General features: G+C 48.8%; 1 protein-coding gene across 1 annotated transcript in view; it reads right to left on the bottom strand.

Moving 5' to 3' along the window:
- The window catches only part of PRKAG2 (protein kinase, AMP-activated, gamma 2 non-catalytic subunit), a 231,275-nt gene that overhangs the window by 28,447 nt on the left and 185,115 nt on the right, over positions 1 to 17,713 (bottom strand). The window contains exon 6 of the mRNA XM_014528202.1: positions 2,507 to 2,629. Coding sequence (XP_014383688.1) covers positions 2,507 to 2,629 — 123 coding nt within the window. The remainder of the gene's footprint in view (positions 1 to 2,506; positions 2,630 to 17,713) is intronic.

The raw sequence follows: 17,713 nt of genomic DNA, 5'->3' as shown, positions 1-17,713 counted from the left end.
GTGCATGTATATATCTCCACGCACCTATACTGCTATAAATGACTGAATAAATACAGTGGGGGTGGAGGGGCAGACAAATGCCTTGCAGAAAAATAGCACCTCACTCAGGCAGACATTCTGCCCTCAAGGAGGGGAAGTCCACCCTGAAGACCCCCATTAAACTGCTCTGTGACTGCGTCCTCCTGAGTGACTCCGGGGAACTGTCCACTTGATCACCTGAGGGCCAACTGCAGCGGCATCCGGGCGTGGTGTCTCGGGGACACACTGTCTCTCCAGGCCCCAAGCAGTCTGCGTGGGCCTGCTCACTGGATCGATGTGCAGGAAGCAACAACACCTCAGATGCCTCACGAGACACCTGCCACCCAGAGTGGGAGGCGCTGGCCGGAGTGTCAGACGCCCTCTGGAAAGTCCGAGTGGCCGCTCTGCACATGGCCTGCGGGCCACCCATCTGGGCTTCTGGAAGCGACACGCACTGACCTGAGCGGCTGCTCCGACGCATTTGCTGACGCGCCCGCTGTTCTCAGAGGGACCAGAGCAGGAATACCCTCTGCAGCAAGTGCAGGCTCCTGGTCCACGCGGCCCACGACCAGCGGAGTCACAGCTAGGGATACGCGCAAAGGAAGCCCCGTCAGGCACCATAGAGCAGATGCTAGGGATTTGGGGGGAAAATGGCGGAAACCCTGTCTTTTTCTGCAGATTATTTTTTTTCCTTCTGAGAAATGGTTCCTGGCTTCCTACTGGGCCCTGGTAGAGACCGAACAACGAATGAGGAAAGGCCAAGTGACCATGCAGCTTGAGTGTCCTCATAAACGGGGTGTTATCTGACCTGTCCGGCCACAGCTGGCCATGGTCAGGTGCCCAAAGAGTGAGGGACACAGGCCCGGAGAGTAAGGAGCTGCCCAGCCACGCCTCCTGCTCCTGCGCTGGTGCCAGCTGCGTCACCTCCTCTCCCCGTCCACACCCAGAGCCTGGGTGGGAGGGGCTCCTGGGAACCGCTGGTCTACGGACGTTCCTCGCGGCAGGCTGGCCCTGCATTGTTCATGTATTACTCACTTTGGCTAAATTCTAAACTCAGGAGAAAGATAGTTTCCTGGTGAGGGAGAAGCTGAGTGAGAGCAGATGCAGGCCGTGGTGGCTGTCATTCTTCTGGTGGCGGGAAACCAGCGGTCAGGACCCGGGTCCTTGGAGAAGTGAGCCTTTGGGGGTGGCAGCGGGTGAGCTGGGGAATTAGACTTTCTAGTTCTTTGACTCCTGAAATCTGTAGGTACAGTGGTAGAGACCACACCTCTAGAGCTACTGTCCGTTATGTTCCTACTCTAACAGTGTTTGCACTCCTCTTTGGGGTCTAGAGGATCATTAAAGGGTCCCTGGTAAGAGAATTTAGCAAAATTGTAAGATACAAATCAGGTCAATTTACAAAAATCAGTTGTATTTCTAGATGCTAATCAAAACCAGCTGGGAAATAAAACGCAAGGAGAACAAGGCCGTTCTCACATTCCCGAGAAGGAATGCAGGCAGGGTGGCCCCGGAGCCCAGGTGTCCTCTGAAGAAGGCCTGGGGCGGGTGAGCTGCTGGAGCGACACAGACCAGGCTGGGGCGGGCGGGGCGCGGACCCAGAGCACAGGCAGAGCGGGCAGAGCCTGGGCACACCCCTCCCAGGACAGAGGGGACACCTGACCCTCACCCTTGGCCTGCTGCCTCGAGTCAGTGCAGCGCCCTCCTGGGGCCTTTGTCTGAGATCTGACCTGCAGGCTTCCGCCTTCCCAGGCTCCCCAGCCCGTAGGGAATCTCCTGGGAAGGACCCTAATAAAGTGCGATTCCCAGGAATTTCTGGCTCTGCCGCTACTTCTGGGGAGAACACAACCGAAGACAACCCTCCTCGGCAAAGACGCGTGTCATAGGCCGCTAAACGCAGACATGCGTGTACGGGGGCATTTGCTATTACACTGAATGTCGTATTTAGCACTTTTCCATAGTCATATTGGTATAAAATGAGCTGTAAAAAGCACAGTTTTAATACCAAAAAGGGCAGGTTTAAATTTTCTGCTAAAAGAGATCAATAAAGTTCCTCAGGAGATTACCCACCACAGTATTTTTTTCCTTTTTCACCAGTGTTATTTCCAATTAACTTGTGACATATTCTACTAAATAAAAAATTAAACACCTGACACACTGAGGGAGGTGTGCATCCCACACAGACTGCGGTCCAGACCCCATCCTCGCCCGCTCTGTGGACCAGGATCTTACATTCTAGAATCTGTGGTTTCAGTTGGTGACTTAAGCTCTTCCACTCAGAACTGTGTTTCCTTCTCCGCAGGAAGAGGACAGTGACCGCACGTTCCCCCTGAGGCTGCCATGACGATGAGGAACCCAGACAGAACCTCGGCACAGCGCCGGCGTGGCGAGGCCCCAGTACGTGTCTGCGGGTATTTTCGGACTGAAATGACCTCACAAGGTAGCCATCCCCATAACACGCCAACAACTCCCAAAAGCCGGGCACACTTACTTGTAATGTAGTATCAAAGACAACGAGCTTTGAACTGGTTGGGACGATGTCGTAACACTTGTGTGACCTCATGAATCGCATGTAAACGCCACTTTCCGAGTCTTCTGCTAAGAAGGAACGAAAAAAAAAGGGCAAATATCAGTAATCATAAAGAACTCCCTCGAAGGGACGCAGAGTACGTATGGAAAACCTACTGCTGATGGACTTAATGGGAAATGTGGGACGTTTTCCCTGTGAGAGTGAGGAGAAGATGTGGGTGTTCACTCCGCTGACGCAACGCCGGGCTGGAGGGCCTCGCTGGCGCCCGAAGGCAAGAAAAAACACAAAGCACGCAGATTGAAAAGGAAAAAGCAAAACTGTTTTTATTTATAGTCTATGACTTTCTACGGAGAAAGTACCAAAGACTACAAAAAAGTTCCCAGATCTTTAGTAAACAGAGTTCAGCAAAGTCACAGAAGGCAGAGTTAATAAACAAAGAACACGCTATTGTATTTCTACACACTGGCAGTGAACAGAAAATTAATTTCATTTCACACGAAGGTACCATTTATGAAAATATCATATGGAAGTATGGACCCACACAAAAGCACGCTGGACAAATGCACACCTTTCTTATTTAGTCTCTGTGAACCCACTGTACGCCCTAGACATCTACAGACGCAAGCGGCGGCCTTCCCCACACGCCACGCGCGCCTATAGCCGCAAACCTCGCGTATCAACTCTGGTCGCCCAACTTTAAAATCAGACTTGCTAGTGACATCTCTGGGTTTGTAAAGAAAATTCGCAAATATTCCAGCGCATATGGAAGGAATGGGGATGGTTTCCGTTTTGGACGCGTGGCAGTTAACTGGTAAAAGTTAGCTGACAGCTGACAAAAGGGACGACAGTGTATTGTGGGGGTTCACAGCGCATTTATTAGGTAAGAGAGTGGCACCGCCACCCGACCAATGACACAGAAATCCAGGCAGCATCCTCATCATATCGCCACCTTCGCCTTCAATTTATCACCCAAATCTATCTCTCTCTTTTTTTTAAATCCTCACCCGAGGATATTTTTCCATTGATTTTTAGAGAGAGTGGAAGAGAGAGGGAAAGACAGAGAGAAACATCGATGTGAGAGAAACACATTGATTGGTTGCCTCCTCCACGCTCCCTGACCAGGGTCCGGGCTGGGGAGGAACCTGCAACCCAACCAAGGTATGTGCCCTTGACAGGAATCAAACCCAGGACCCTTTGGTCCATAGGCTGATGCTCTATCCCCTGAGCCAAACCGGCCAGGCTGTCACCCAGTTCTCCCTTAAACCCACCTGTTTCCCTCTACCTCCATGGCCACCGCCCTCAATCTGACATAAATACCCCGACTTCCTAACTGGTCTCTGCTTTCCATCTTGTTCCCTTTCCAGCTGCCCACGTGGCATCCAGAACGGTTTTGTCAGACGCAAATCTAACCACATCAGCCCTCTGCTGAGAACTCAATGGCTCCCAAGGACTTCAGAAAAAAGAATTCCGACGCAGCCTAGGAGGCTCTGCCCGGAAAGGCCTGGCCCCCATCCCCGCAGGACTTCCTCCAGCCACCAGGTCTTCCCTTAGTCCCTCCTCAATGTCATGCCCTCTGCTTTGGCAGGGGCTTCGACGGCTGGGTTCTCGGCCTGGAATACTTTCCCATCTCTTCTCAGCGCAGTTAACTCCTCCTTCACTACCCTCAGCCCATGGACGTGACGGAGAAATTGTGGAGCCAGAATTTGAACCCAGATGCCTCTTGAGTCCAAAGCTGTGCTCTTCTCGGGGATGATGGCCCTCCTGCCCCGGCCTGCAGTGACCTAACTCCCAGCCTGTCTCCACGGCTCAGCTCAGTGGGCATCTCCAGGACTCTGTGACGCTCTACGGAGCCCACCGCGATCCGTGCAGTGTGGGAAGACGTAGACGACCACATAAAACTAACCGAAGTCCTTTCGCTGTGGAAGGACGCTTGATGTTCTTACATTTCCTACTGGGGGGAACAGTGTGTACTGACTGCCAACTTCATGATCAGCTAGGTGAACCTCTGCCAAGCCTGTGTTCAATTCTGACCTCTCTTCCGGGCACTATAATCCTAACGGCATCATCCCATCAGCCCCTGGACAGCCCCTCCTCAACTGTCTCCCCTCCTGCTCGTGCACCAAGTCCCGCGTCTTGGTCCGGCCCAGGGGCCTCAGTGATCCGGCTTCCCTGTAACCTGTTTCCCACACCCTGTGCTCAGGTCCAGGCAAACAGCTCCCTACCGGGTCCCCTACTGTCCTTAATCTCACTTGCTTGAATTCAATCTGCTTTAACTTATCCTTCTTTGCCTTTTATTCTCCAATTTCAACCCAACCTCAGACGCCGTCTATGTGCTCACTATGGAACAAGCATCTTCGCACTGTAATACCAGATGTTACATTGAATTACCTTGTTGAATTTATGTAACAACCTTGGAGGGCGATGCCTTCATTTCTTCACTTTCACATGAGCAAACTGAGGCTCACGGAAGCGAAGTAAGTGGCCCGAAGTCGGACAGTTAGAAGTGAGCACAGTGGGATTTCAACCGGTCCAAGACTGCAGCTCCTCGTGGAGACTAAGCGGCTGCATCTGCTCATGGCCGGGCGTGGCCGGCAGATACCTGTGGGGCACTGCTGTCTGCTAGGCACTGTCCCTGCTGTTGGGAACAAAGATGAACATGGCAGACATGGTCCCTGCCCTCCCAGCTCACATGCTGGCAGAGAGGGAGGGTGCCTGGCTAGGTGGTGAGCACCCTGAGCCAGTGGGTGAGGAAAGAGGTGGACAATGGCCTCCTCCTCTGAATACTAGTACATACAGCATCCTTTATGCCAGCGGTTCTCAACCTGTGGGTCGCGACCCCTTTGGCGGTCGAACGACCCTTTCACAGGGGTCGCCTAAGACCATCCTGCATATCAGATATTTACATTACGATTCATAACAGTAGCAAAATTAGTTATGAAGTAGCAACAAAAATAATTTTATGGTTGGGTCACAACATGAGGAACTGTTTTAAAGGGCCAGAAGGTTGAGAACCACTGCTATGCACTTCTTACCAATCAGCACTGTATGTCTCGTTCATAGTGATTGTAAGCTCTAATAGTCTTTCCTTTCCTGGATACTTTGAATGATCGGGATCTTACTCATCTAGTACATTAATTCAGTCAATATTTATTGCATAGGATCTTAGTGTGGGTTCTCCCAAAGCTGACCCTGAGGACAGGGGAAGTGAGCCAGGGAAGGAAACAGTCAGAATAGGGCGTGTCAGTAAGCAGGTGGCAGCTCTGTGCAGTGAGAGTCGCGGCTGCGGGAGACCTGTCAGTCGGACTGTGCACAGGCTTCAGGCTGTCTTGTTGTAAGAATCACTCCTGCCTGCTTTGGTTAGGAGGCTGCCAAGGAATGACCCGGGCAGAGATAATGAAATAAGAGAACTTGGATGTAGGCAAGGCCTTGCTACCAACACTTCCGCTGTGCTAGAGGCCAGGGGCCCCTCTGGATGATGCCCAAATGGAGGAGAGACATCAACCGTCACAACAGCATCGCGGGCATGACCCAGGGCAAATGCGCAGTTTATGAATGAACTAGAGGCCCAGTGCATGAATTCGTGCACGGGTGTGGTCCTGCCGACCGCCCTGATGGGGGCTGATTGGGGCCGGGCCAACTGGGGTGGGGGAGGGACATGGGAGGTTGGCTGGCCGGAGGTTGGCCCTGAGGGGCTGCGGGAGGTTGGGGGGCTAATCAGGGCCCCGATTGGGCTGGTTGGCCACCGCAGTACGAATCATAGTGACTGGTCGTTCCGTCGTTCCACTTGGCATTGACTCAAGAAGAATCGCCACAGTATTGAAGGCAAAAGGTGGCCCAACGAAGTACTGATGGGGTGGTCATAATAATCTGGCCACTATAGATGAGAGTGGCAGTTGGAAAATGGACGATGAAGTTAAGTCTGTGTGTTCCCATGTTCCCTGAAACACGGATCTATGGGAAAACGGGAGTCTCGCATGGGGAAGAACTGAAGCACAGGCGCTCTCAGAACAGCTGCACAGGCAGTTCTGACCGTCCCTGCACGCTGAGCCCCCCTGGCCAAGGACGCGACTGCTATGCCCCTCTCGCCAAGGACGCGACTGCTGTGCCCCCCTGGCCAAGGACGAGACTGCTGTGCCCCTCTCGCCAAGGACGTGACTGCTGTGCCCCCCTCGCCAAGGACGTGACTGCCCTGCTGTGACACGTGCCGTTTCCTTGCCGCCTGCTCAGCGGGGACTGTGCAGACAGTCAAGCATCCTCTCAGCGAATATGTAAGTTACACGTTGCCGGCCACACCCACACCCCTGAAGTTCAAATGAATGAGATCAGAGGAAACTAATATAATAAAACGTAATAATCCATCACCCAGAAAGGAGACTTTACAAGATATTTTGTTCACTAACTGAATCACGCCCTTTCATAAAAGGAACACACATATTACAGATGATAATATCTCGATATGAGATAAAATCTTAAAATACTATAGAAAGTCTCAAACTTTTTGTATTTTAAACTCTAAGTTTAGTGTCAAACAAATTTTTAAGGTACATTTTAATTCCTCTGTTGATTTTTGAAAAATATTTAAATAAACATTTTAAACAACTTTAGATTTAGAGAAAAGCTGTGATAATGAATTGGTTCCCGGTACACCCCAACCCCACACCAGGTTCCCCCTGAAGTGAACCTCTGATATTACTGTGGCACATTTATCACAACTAACGGACAACACTGACACGTTATCATTAAAGTTCACACTTTGTTGGATTCCCTTAATTTCCCTAATGCCCTTTATCGGATCCAGGATCCCAAACAGGAGGGCACATTTAGTCACCAGCTCCTTGTTCCCCCAGATAGTCACAGCTGCCAGACCTTGTTTTTGATGACCTTGACCGTTTAGAGGGGTATTGGGCACATAGTCTGTAGCTTGGCTCTCATGATCTCAACCGTGGGGCTGTGTGCTGGGAGGAAGACTGCAGGTAGAACACCCCCTCATCCCACTACGTCGAGGGTGCACCTGCTGTCAGCATGACTCCTCCCTGGCTCCCCTGGCTCAGGTAGAAGCTGTCTCCACTGTACTCTCTCCCTCCTTCCATACTGCAGGAGCTTCTGTCTGTCTGCCTCAATGTGGACGCATGACGTTTACTCCATACTCTGAGCTATAACCCAGTCCTACGTGAGGACTGGTCAGAGGTGGTGCGCACGCCGGCAGGGCGCTCCCCTCCGCTGACGGGTGTGGGTGTAAGTGTGGAGCACACTCCGAGTTCCTCCAAGTCTGCCCTGACTTTGACTTCTCCCACGTCCTCCCCTGCTCGTACCTGCAGCCTCCACGTCAGCAGGGACCTGCTGGGGGCTGGGCCTCTGGGTCCTCTGTAGGTGTGTCCTCAGGAAGGGAGAGTGGTGTGGGAGTGGGGCTCCCCGGGCATCCACCAGCCCCCCAACAGTGAGAGCCAGGTCTCCTCCATCACTGACGTCTTACATTTGTTACAACTAATGAACCGATAAAATAATAGTGGACTAATTATTAACAGAAATCCATCCGTGACTCAGATTTCCTTCGTTTTTAATCTCCCCAGGACAGCACATAGCGTTCAGCCACGTCCGTCTCCCGAACAGCTCCTGTGGCTGTGACGGCCTCGCAGACCTTCCTTGTGTGGGGGCCCGGGGCCTTCTGAAGAGGGCTGGGCGGGTCCTGGGAGGACGTCCCTCGCCCATGGCTGATGTTTTTCTCAGGATTAGACTGGGGTTCTGGGGCTCGAGGAGGTTGTACAATACTTTTCTTAAATGTAGAAAGCTTGACTCAACAAGGCAAAAGCAAAATGTTAAATATGTAAAACAAATTACAACAAAATTTATTTTGGTTCTCAGTATGAACAGATTGTTATTAATGTAATAAAACAACATCAATAACAAAAGCGTCAACATTTAAGTCAGGAAAAGAAGGTAAAATATTCTAAAATGTCATTGCTTCTCTACACAAAGTATAGCTTTCTGACATTAGGGCTTCGTCTGTGTGACTTACATTACGATGAAGCCTTTGTTGAGTCAAGGCTGAGGACACACACATTCACTTGAAGGGAAAAATACACAGAAATAGTGAAAACTAGAGTGATCTGGAGTTCAACCAAAAAGAAAAGACAACAAAACCTTTCAACAATAACAGGTTGTTTGGAATGCATTATAGAATTCCTGAGCAGGCACGAAGTTCACATTCTCATTATTCAGCAGGTAACTGGGGTTAAGATAGTATCACAACGTTCCATTCTTTTGTTATTTTATAGCTCACTGGGTAGAAGCATAATTACAGAGTATTCTATTGGCACCTGAGTTACTGGTCTACCAGAGGAGGCTGTTTGTGGAATGACATGAAATCTCACTACCCTTCCAATAATAATATGCTAACCCAACATCATTGTTCAAGGGAGCTGCTAAAGAGTGCCTTTGGGAAGTAGAAAATATGTGGTAAAGTGTTTAATTTGCAAAGGTTAACAAAACAACTTGAAAATGCCACACCAAAGTTTAAATGCAAGCGATTAATACACATTTTTCTTTCTAAAAGATCTGACTACATACCACCCTTGGCTCAGTAATTCCTGACAGGTCCCACTACTACACCCTCAAAGCACCCCCCCCACCCGCCACACACACACACACACACACACACACACACACACTCATCATTTCATGTTTCTAGGAATCGAACTCTAACCCATCACATCCCCTAGGAACCTTACCATCGATACTTCCTTTGGGAATGTGACCCTTGTTCCCGTGTCTGCTGTGTGCATGCTGGCCTCTCCTCGAGAACAGCGCCTCCCCATCCCACTTGCCTTTCTGTAGTGGGTTGAAGAGCTATCTCCTCCTGGCATGTCGGAAGGAGACCTTATTTGTTATAAAGGTCTCTGATAATTAAAGTAAGAATCTTGAGATGAGCTCATCCTGGGTTAGGCTGGGCCCTAAATCCAATGACCAAAGAGAGAAGAGGAGAACACACAGACAGACCCAGAGGAGCTGGCTCTGGGAAGATGGAAGCAGAGATCAGAGTGATGCAGCCACAAGCCAAGGACACCAGGAGCTATGGGCAACCACAAAAGCCGAGAGAGGCCTGGGGCAGAGTTCTTCCTGAGGGCCTCCAGAGGATATGCAACGGTGGCCTCAGGAAATGACTACACCCTCAAAGTTCAGTTCAAATGCCCACAAGACCTTCCTGAAGACCCTGAAGTCACAAGGAATTGCCCCAGTTTTGACATTTCCACTAGAGCTTTGTGAACCACTCACGTTTGGAGTCGTCTGCCTTGTACTAACACCAGGTCTTCCTTTAGAATGCAGCTTTCCAAAGCAGTGGCCGGGCACTCAGCAAGGTCCTCCTGGGTGCCAACCCAGCCTCAGGCCTGCTGACCTGCATGTCACTGGCAGACACACTAGTAAATGCAGACGGCCAAGTATGAGTCCGAGATTCCTGTATTACATTTCTAACCTCAGAGGGAAAAACAATGTACAGGCGTTCAAAAGAATACTAGTGGTTCTAGATTTAATGACCAGTAAAGAGACTTTATTTATAGATCTTTGTAAGATTGCAGGGTTGGAAAGGGATGTTTTAGTCACAGAAATAATGCATCTATGGAAATGCACCATCATTTTTTGTTAAAGCAAAACAGCATTGATCTAAAGCTTTAACAGTATCTGCAGGTATATTTTATATTGAAGCTTTTTTCTATTGGACAAAAACATGTAATTAAATGGAATGAAACTACTGAAGACCTTAAAATGTTCACACTATTGTAAACATATTTTAAAAACCTGAAAATACAGCAAAACAACTTTACAGTCATAAATGACTTTTTCTCAAAACCATGTACACTGAATTTTAATTTAAAACCTGTAAAAAAAAAATGTGTCCTAAGATGGTGTGGTTTGAATGAAAAGGAACAGAACAGACTGCCACCGACCATTTGTTCATCTGAGGAAGACGAGACGGAGGGAGGGGACAGAGAGGACGAGAGCAGGAGGAGGGGCTGGTGCGCCCGAGCGCCGGCTGCCATTGCCCACAGGATGCAGAGGGACACGCTCCCCCGAGGGAGGGGACAGGAAACAGCAGCGCTGGGTTCAATAAACCTGACTCCGTAATGACGCTGCCTTCGGAAGGAAGCACAGGGATTTAATTCTGCTCTCTCTGGGCAAGCGCCCCAGTGAACTCGGACCCCGGAGATTTCAAGTCAAAGAGCATAATTAAAGCCTCTGAGTACAGAACAGTAAGTAACTGCTCACTTTGCTCAACTCCTGCTGCTGTGAAACGGCGGCTAGCCACAGGGCTTAATTTCATTAAAAAAATTTCTTTTAGGGTTTAATTTTAAAACAAAATCTTTTTTTAAAGATTATCAATATGTTAGTTATTTTAAAAATTATCTTTCATACTTTATTCCACATTTAGGAACACAATTTTACTATTGCATATAGTATCTTTTCTTTTAGAAAACCATTTCAAACAGTTGAGCAAGAAAGAGGCAAAAAAGAGGACCATGGGCCCTGGACGGTGTGGATCAGTGGTTAGAGCATAGGCCTGCGCACTGAAGGGTTGTGGGTTTGATTCCTGGTCAAGAGCACGTACCTGGGTTTCAGGTTTGCTCCCCACCCAGTTGGTGTGCCTGTGGGAGGCAACCAGTCAATGTGTCTCTCTCACATCAATGTTTCTCTATCCACTCCCTCCCTCCCTGTCCGAAAAGTAATGGAAAATATATCCTCAGGTGAGGATTAAAAAATATAAATAAATAAAAAAGGGGGACATGGAAGTTAAAAGTATATGGAGAAGCCTGGTCAGTGTGCTCAGTGGTTGAGTGTTGACCCATGAACCAGGAAATCACAGTTCAATGGGTTGCAGGCTCGATCCTCAGTGGGGGCGTGCAGGAGGCAGCCGATCAATGATTCTCTCTCATCATTGATGTTTCTATCTCTCTGTCCCTCTCCCTTCCTCTCTGAAATCAATAACATTTTTTTAAAAAGTATACGGAAAAGATTAAACTCGTGTAAACTTTCCTAAAGTGCTTAGAAACAGGAATATTCACAAAGTCAAAGCTTAACTATAATTGAAAGGACTTACAAGGCAGCAGAATAAATAAAATGCTTTCGTTCCCCTTTCCATGCTTTTTGCATTTCCTGTCCACTGAAGAGGAAAATGCATATACTTTTCCAGATTAGGGGCAAAGAGGTAAGAGAAAAGAAGGAAAAGTGTAAGTAAGTAAAGGCACACATTCCCCAGGGAGGTATTTCAAGGAGCTGCAAGAGATGCCCAAGGAATGTCTCAGACAGACAAAGCAGTGCCCGTGAAATTACACGTGACTCCCAGCGGAGTTTTAAATGGCTTCGTGTGGAATTCTAGGGACCACACGACTGCAGCCTCCATCACAGCCCATGTTCCCTCTTTTTCAGGAAACAGACCCAAATACTGAGCTGCAACAACGAGGACAAGGTCAGCTCACAGGGCTGAAGCTCCGAGCACCAGGCAGGTCAGGGGAGTAGGACCCCTGGGCAAAGACAATGCCAGGAGCCACACTGCCCGGCCCTCAGGCAATGCGCTTGCAGCAACGGGAAGAAGCCGCCGCCTCTCTCGAGCTGATGGCGGATTTCGTCACAGGAGCGTACACTGAATTTTATCCATTGCTGTTCCAGTATCACTGGGATGCCCAGAGGTTTCTCTCCTTCAATCTGCGGGCATGCCTTCCTTGGGGGGTTTCTTAACACCGGAGCCTTCTTGCATTTCTCGGACAAACCTTGCTCGCTCACACAGCATGGCTCACTGTGCTGATGTTCATGTGGGCGTTGGACCCATCCTCCGAACAGGTTACTCACTTGTTTTCTTCCCCGTGTGCTGGCATCTGATTTTGATGTCAGGACCAAGCTGGGCTCACACAGTGAGCTGGGAAGCTGCTGGCCTTCCCTGTGCCCTAACACAACGCAAACAACGGAGGCATTAACTGTTCCTGGGCAAGCATGTCAGACTCAAAGGCTAACCCGGCCAAATAAACAGGTGTAAGTTTATGTGGCCACCAAAAAACAAAAGCTTCAATTTCCAAAGAAACGTAGGCTTATTTTACAGAGACATGCTGAATACAAAGGGCTGAAATAAATGAGTCATTAACATAGAATAGAACATTTTAATAAAAATTAATATTTTGTCTTGAACATTAACTTACCAGACACCAAATAACTGCACTAATTAATAAGCGTCACGCAAGTAAACCTATTTTTCTTGTACTCTGAAAGCGAAATATTTCCTGTTGCGCACACCAAACAAGTCAGTCCAAGACTAATGACGTGGCCATCGGCTGCTAAAATATTCGCTGCTAATATTAGTGGAGAGAAATAGTGCGCCTGCGCGTAAGGGAAATGGATGCAATACGATGATAGTAATCAGTCATTAACAAACGTTGTAGTTCGTTATTAATAATTATGTATAACAGGATATTGTAAAATTAAGTTACGAAATTTTTATTAAAATGTTTCTTATATACCGTTACATTGGCTGGGCCACAAAAATATTTGTGTGGGCCACATGTGACCTGTGGGCCTCGAGTTTGACATGCTTGCCGTAGGGTTTACAGAACTCACCACCGACAGGCGGAGTATCAGGCCTCTTTGGCATGGGCAGAGGAAGGGTGAGGACTTTGGTAGATAACAGCTTTATTGAGATATAGTCACATCCATACCATTCTCCCATTTCAAGTGTACAATTAATGACTTTTTAATTTCTTTTAAAAAAATATTTTATTGATTTTTTACAGAGAGGAAGGGAGAGGGATAGAGAGTTAGAAACATCGATGAGAGAGAGAGACATCGATCAGCTGCCTCCTGCACACTCCCTCCTGGGGATGTGCCCGAAACCAAGATACATGCCCTTGACCGGAATCGAACCTGGGACCCTTGAGTCCGCAGGCTGACGCTCTATCCACTGAGCCAAACCGGTTAGGGCACTTTTTAATTTCTTTTATGGTGATTGATCAAAGGGATAATCAATTAACCAGGAAAAAACAAATTTATAACTTTATTCAAAAGTGGCAGAGAGATTTTTAAATTTATTGGTATAGTTTGATATGTACAGGTTTCTTTTAATGTTATTTTCGAAATCTCTGCATTTATAATTAAGAAGCCCCTCTTATTTCTAAGGGGCTTTTCCAAGAACTAAGCTTTTGTTTTTGTTCAGCGAGACTACATTCTATATTTGATTTTACTGACTGCTGTCAGTTCAGTAGGATTTTAGGAGGGAAGAGGGATAAATGAATATATTCAGCAAACCATCCTGAATCACACAAATTCAGCCAAATTCAGTCAGTTGTCAGGTGATGCCACCAAGTCCCCACCATGCCCTGCAGTTTCCGATTCCGACAGGATGTATCCTCACTCGCTCAGACTGACACATCTCAGGTGACCAGAGCCTAAACCTAGGTCCACAAACGCCTGCACATCTTGGGGCTTAGCAATATGATAAACCCTTGTGCTCTGGGCCTCTGGCTACCCCAAATACAGCGCGCCACGTCCCATAACATGAGGAAGCACCGTGAAGAATTAGGATTTCAAATCAAAATATGATACAACGACGTGCAGAGTAAGATGCTGCAACAGGCGCTTCCTTTATAAGCCCGCAGGCCGCGGCCCTTTCTTCAAGCGCGTCAGGTGGGAAGGAGCCAGCCTTCTCCACGGGGGGCTCCGGGCATCGGGTTCCCAGGAGCGAGCGTAGAAGGGAAGCGGGCAGATCTAGACCAAACCTGGGTCAGAATTGCCAGCACCTTCAGCGTGACCTTGAGCAAATCACACAATCCCTTGGAGTGAATTTCTTCATTTGTCAAGTGGGGATGACACCACCTTTCTCACAGGAGATTCTGAGGAATGCGGACGGATCAACAGCCCATCACAAATGCTGCCGCCTGGACGGGCACAATATATTCACGCGGGAAGGTCTGGCCGTGTGGACACTGAACCTACCCCTGGATGGGCGGCTGTGACTGGCCAGCGCACTCATGGTGACGCTGACTTCACGTGTTTGCTGAGCCGCCTTTCCGGTCCTTTCTTCAGTCACTATCGTGGTCACATTCACGGCGAACACTCCGGGGGCAGGTACTGCAGTGAGCGCCATGCTCATGTTACTCGACCGACATGTAACCCTACCAGCCAGGTACTGTTATTTCTCCCCACTTCCACACGAAGAAGGTGCGGTTGGAAATCACTTGCCCCAGGTCTCACAGTTAAGTAGAAGAAACAGGACTCCGACCTGAGTCTGACTCACGCCCTTAACAACAATGGCTCTAACTACATCTGAGACTTAAAGGGGGGGCACACCCCAAAGCTAGAGTCAAGGCGAAAGTGAGAGCCAAACGGAGGTATAAACAGACACCCGAGGATGGGGACGTGGTGTTCCTGACAAGTCTTCATGGAATGAGTAAACACTGCATTTCAAGGAAAATAGGGTCTATGATCTATAAGATGACAGTTTCCTGATAGCCACCGCTGTTAGTTACAAACGACCCAAGTATAACAAAACGCATGAGTCACAACCTTCAGAAACAGCAGTGAGGTTAGGTAACTGCAAGGACACAGGAAATAGCTCAGAAAGAGGCAGAAACAGCCAATTAAACAGATTTAAAAAATGACCAAAATTTAACCCAATGGCTCCCAAATTAGTTTCTTCCCCCAAAAGGCTCTCCTCCCTTTATTACTGGAGGTAGGTTACACTCTTTCCTCCTCACATCAGCACAAGTCGACCACAGATGGGAGACCTAAGACTTTACCCAGATCACGTAAGCAGTCGTCACACTTCCGTCCCCTGTTCCCGCCTTTCAGGTATCCCCTCCCTGGTGTAATAAATACATTTGGACTTCCTATTTACGATGGGAGACACACAAGCCATAGTCCTTTCCTCCGTCCCTCCCCCGTGACCCTGCTCTGTGATAAGTACACAGTGACTAGATGAATGGATGTCCTCTCATTGCCTCAAACAGAAAGGCCTTAATTATTATTATTACTAGAGGCCTGGTGCACACATTCATGCATGGGTGAGGTCTGGATGGCTGATCGGGCTAGGCCAGCCAGGGGGAGGGGATGTGGGAGATTGGCCGGCCGGCCTGTCCCCAAAGCTAGAGTCAAGGCGAAAGTGAGAGCCAAACGGAGGTATAAACAGACACCCGAGGATGGGGACGTGGTGTTCCTGACAAGTCTTCATGGAATGAGTAAACACTGCATTTCAAGGAAAATAGGGTCTATGATCTATAAGATGACAGTTTCCTGATAGCCACCGCTGTTAGTTACAAACGACCCAAGTATAACAAAACGCATGAGTCACAACCTTCAGAAACAGCAGTGAGGTTAGGTAACTGCAAGGACACAGGAAATAGCTCAGAAAGAGGCAGAAACAGCCAATTAAACAGATTTAAAAAATGACCAAAATTTAACCCAATGGCTCCCAAATTAGTTTCTTCCCCCAAAAGGCTCTCCTCCCTTTATTATTGGAGGTATGTTACACTCTTTCCTCCTCACATCAGCACAAGTCGACCACAGAAGGGAGACCTAAGACTTTACCCAGATCACGTAAGCAGTCGTCACACTTCCGTCCCCTGTTCCCGCCTTTCAGGTATCCCCTCCCTGGTGTAATAAATACATTTGGACTTCCTATTTACGATGGGAGACACACAAGCCATAGTCCTTTCCTCCGTCCCTCCCCCGTGACCCTGCTCTGTGATAAGTACACAGTAACTAGGTGAATGGATGTCCTCTTATTGCCTCAAACAGAAAGGCCTTAATTATTATTACTAGAGGCCTGGTGCACACATTCGTGCATGGGTGAGGTCTGGCTGACCCATCCCAGGGGCTGATCGGGCTAGGCCAGCCAGGGGGAGGGGATGCGGGAGATTGGCCGGCCGGCCTGCCCCCAGTTGGGGTGGGGTGGGGGCCGATCAGGGGCAGGGCTGGCAGGGGGGAAGGGCCTTGGGTGGTTGGCTGGCCCCTCTCTCTGGTCGAACTCCCAGTTGAGGGGACAATTTGCATATTAGCCTTATATTATATAGAATTTTTGTTTATAGGACAATTTGCATATTAGCCTTTTATTATATAAAATTACTTTTTGTTTATCCTCACCTGAGAATTTTTCCCATTGATTTTTAGAGAGAGTGGAATGGAGGGAGGGGAAGAGAGAGAGAGAAACATTGATGTGAGAGAAACACGACTGGTTGCTTCCTGCATGGCCCCGACCAAGGCTGGGGGTCGAAACTGCAACCCAGTTACGTGCCCTTGACCGGGAATCAAACCAGACCTTCCGTGTGCAGGCGGATGCTCTACCACTGAGCCATACCGGCCAGGGCAGAAACGCCTTAATTCTTTATAAGAAAGAGCATGAGGCCTTTGAACTGCACTAAGCCTAAGAGGCAAAGTAAAAGTTAAAGCTCATATATGTGTATACACACACACACGCTCTCCAAATATTTACTAAACATGAAGTCTCGCGCATCACAATGTCTTTGAGGCCTGGTGAACACTAAGCTCTCAGTCCCCATCCTCCCGGAGCTTACAATTCAATGGCAAGGGAACGTGGGTAAATGCATTTCTCCTTCACAACCCAGAGCCATTGTGAGGGCTCGTGAGGCCACACGTGACGTCCTGTCTGGGACTCTGGAAAGGCTTCCCCAGGCACGTGACACAGGCTGAGCTCTGGTGGCAGGAGGAGAGAGAAGAACACTCCAGGGAGAGGGAACAGCCTGCGTGAGGTGCAGATGGCACAGAGGAACGCGGCAGTTAGAGGAACTTAAAGGCAAGGAGAGCTGGAGGGAAATGCAAGAGGGAGACAGATACCCAATGAGGGGGGGTGGGGGGAGGGAACTTAAAGGCAAGGAGAGCTGGAGGGAAATGCAAGGGGGAGACAGGTACATGAGGGAACAGCAGGAGAGACGTGGGCTCCAGCAAAGGAAAACCACTGGAAGTTTTAAGCATGGACACAAGGTGACTAGGTAAATGTTTTTAAAAAATATCTCTAAGGCCAGGCCAGTGTGGCTCAGGTGGTTGGGCATCGTCCCATGCCCTGAAGGGTTGTGGCTCAACTCCTGGTCAGGGCACATCCCCAGGTTGCAGGATGGATCCCCTATAGGGGAACATACAGGAGGCAACTGATTAATGTTTCTCTATCACATTGATGTT

The sequence above is a fragment of the Myotis brandtii genome, unplaced genomic scaffold (assembly GCF_000412655.1).
Source record: "Myotis brandtii unplaced genomic scaffold, ASM41265v1 scaffold624, whole genome shotgun sequence".
NCBI classification, from domain to species: Eukaryota; Metazoa; Chordata; class Mammalia; order Chiroptera; family Vespertilionidae; genus Myotis; species Myotis brandtii.
This window is presented reverse-complemented; position numbering and strand designations above follow the sequence as displayed.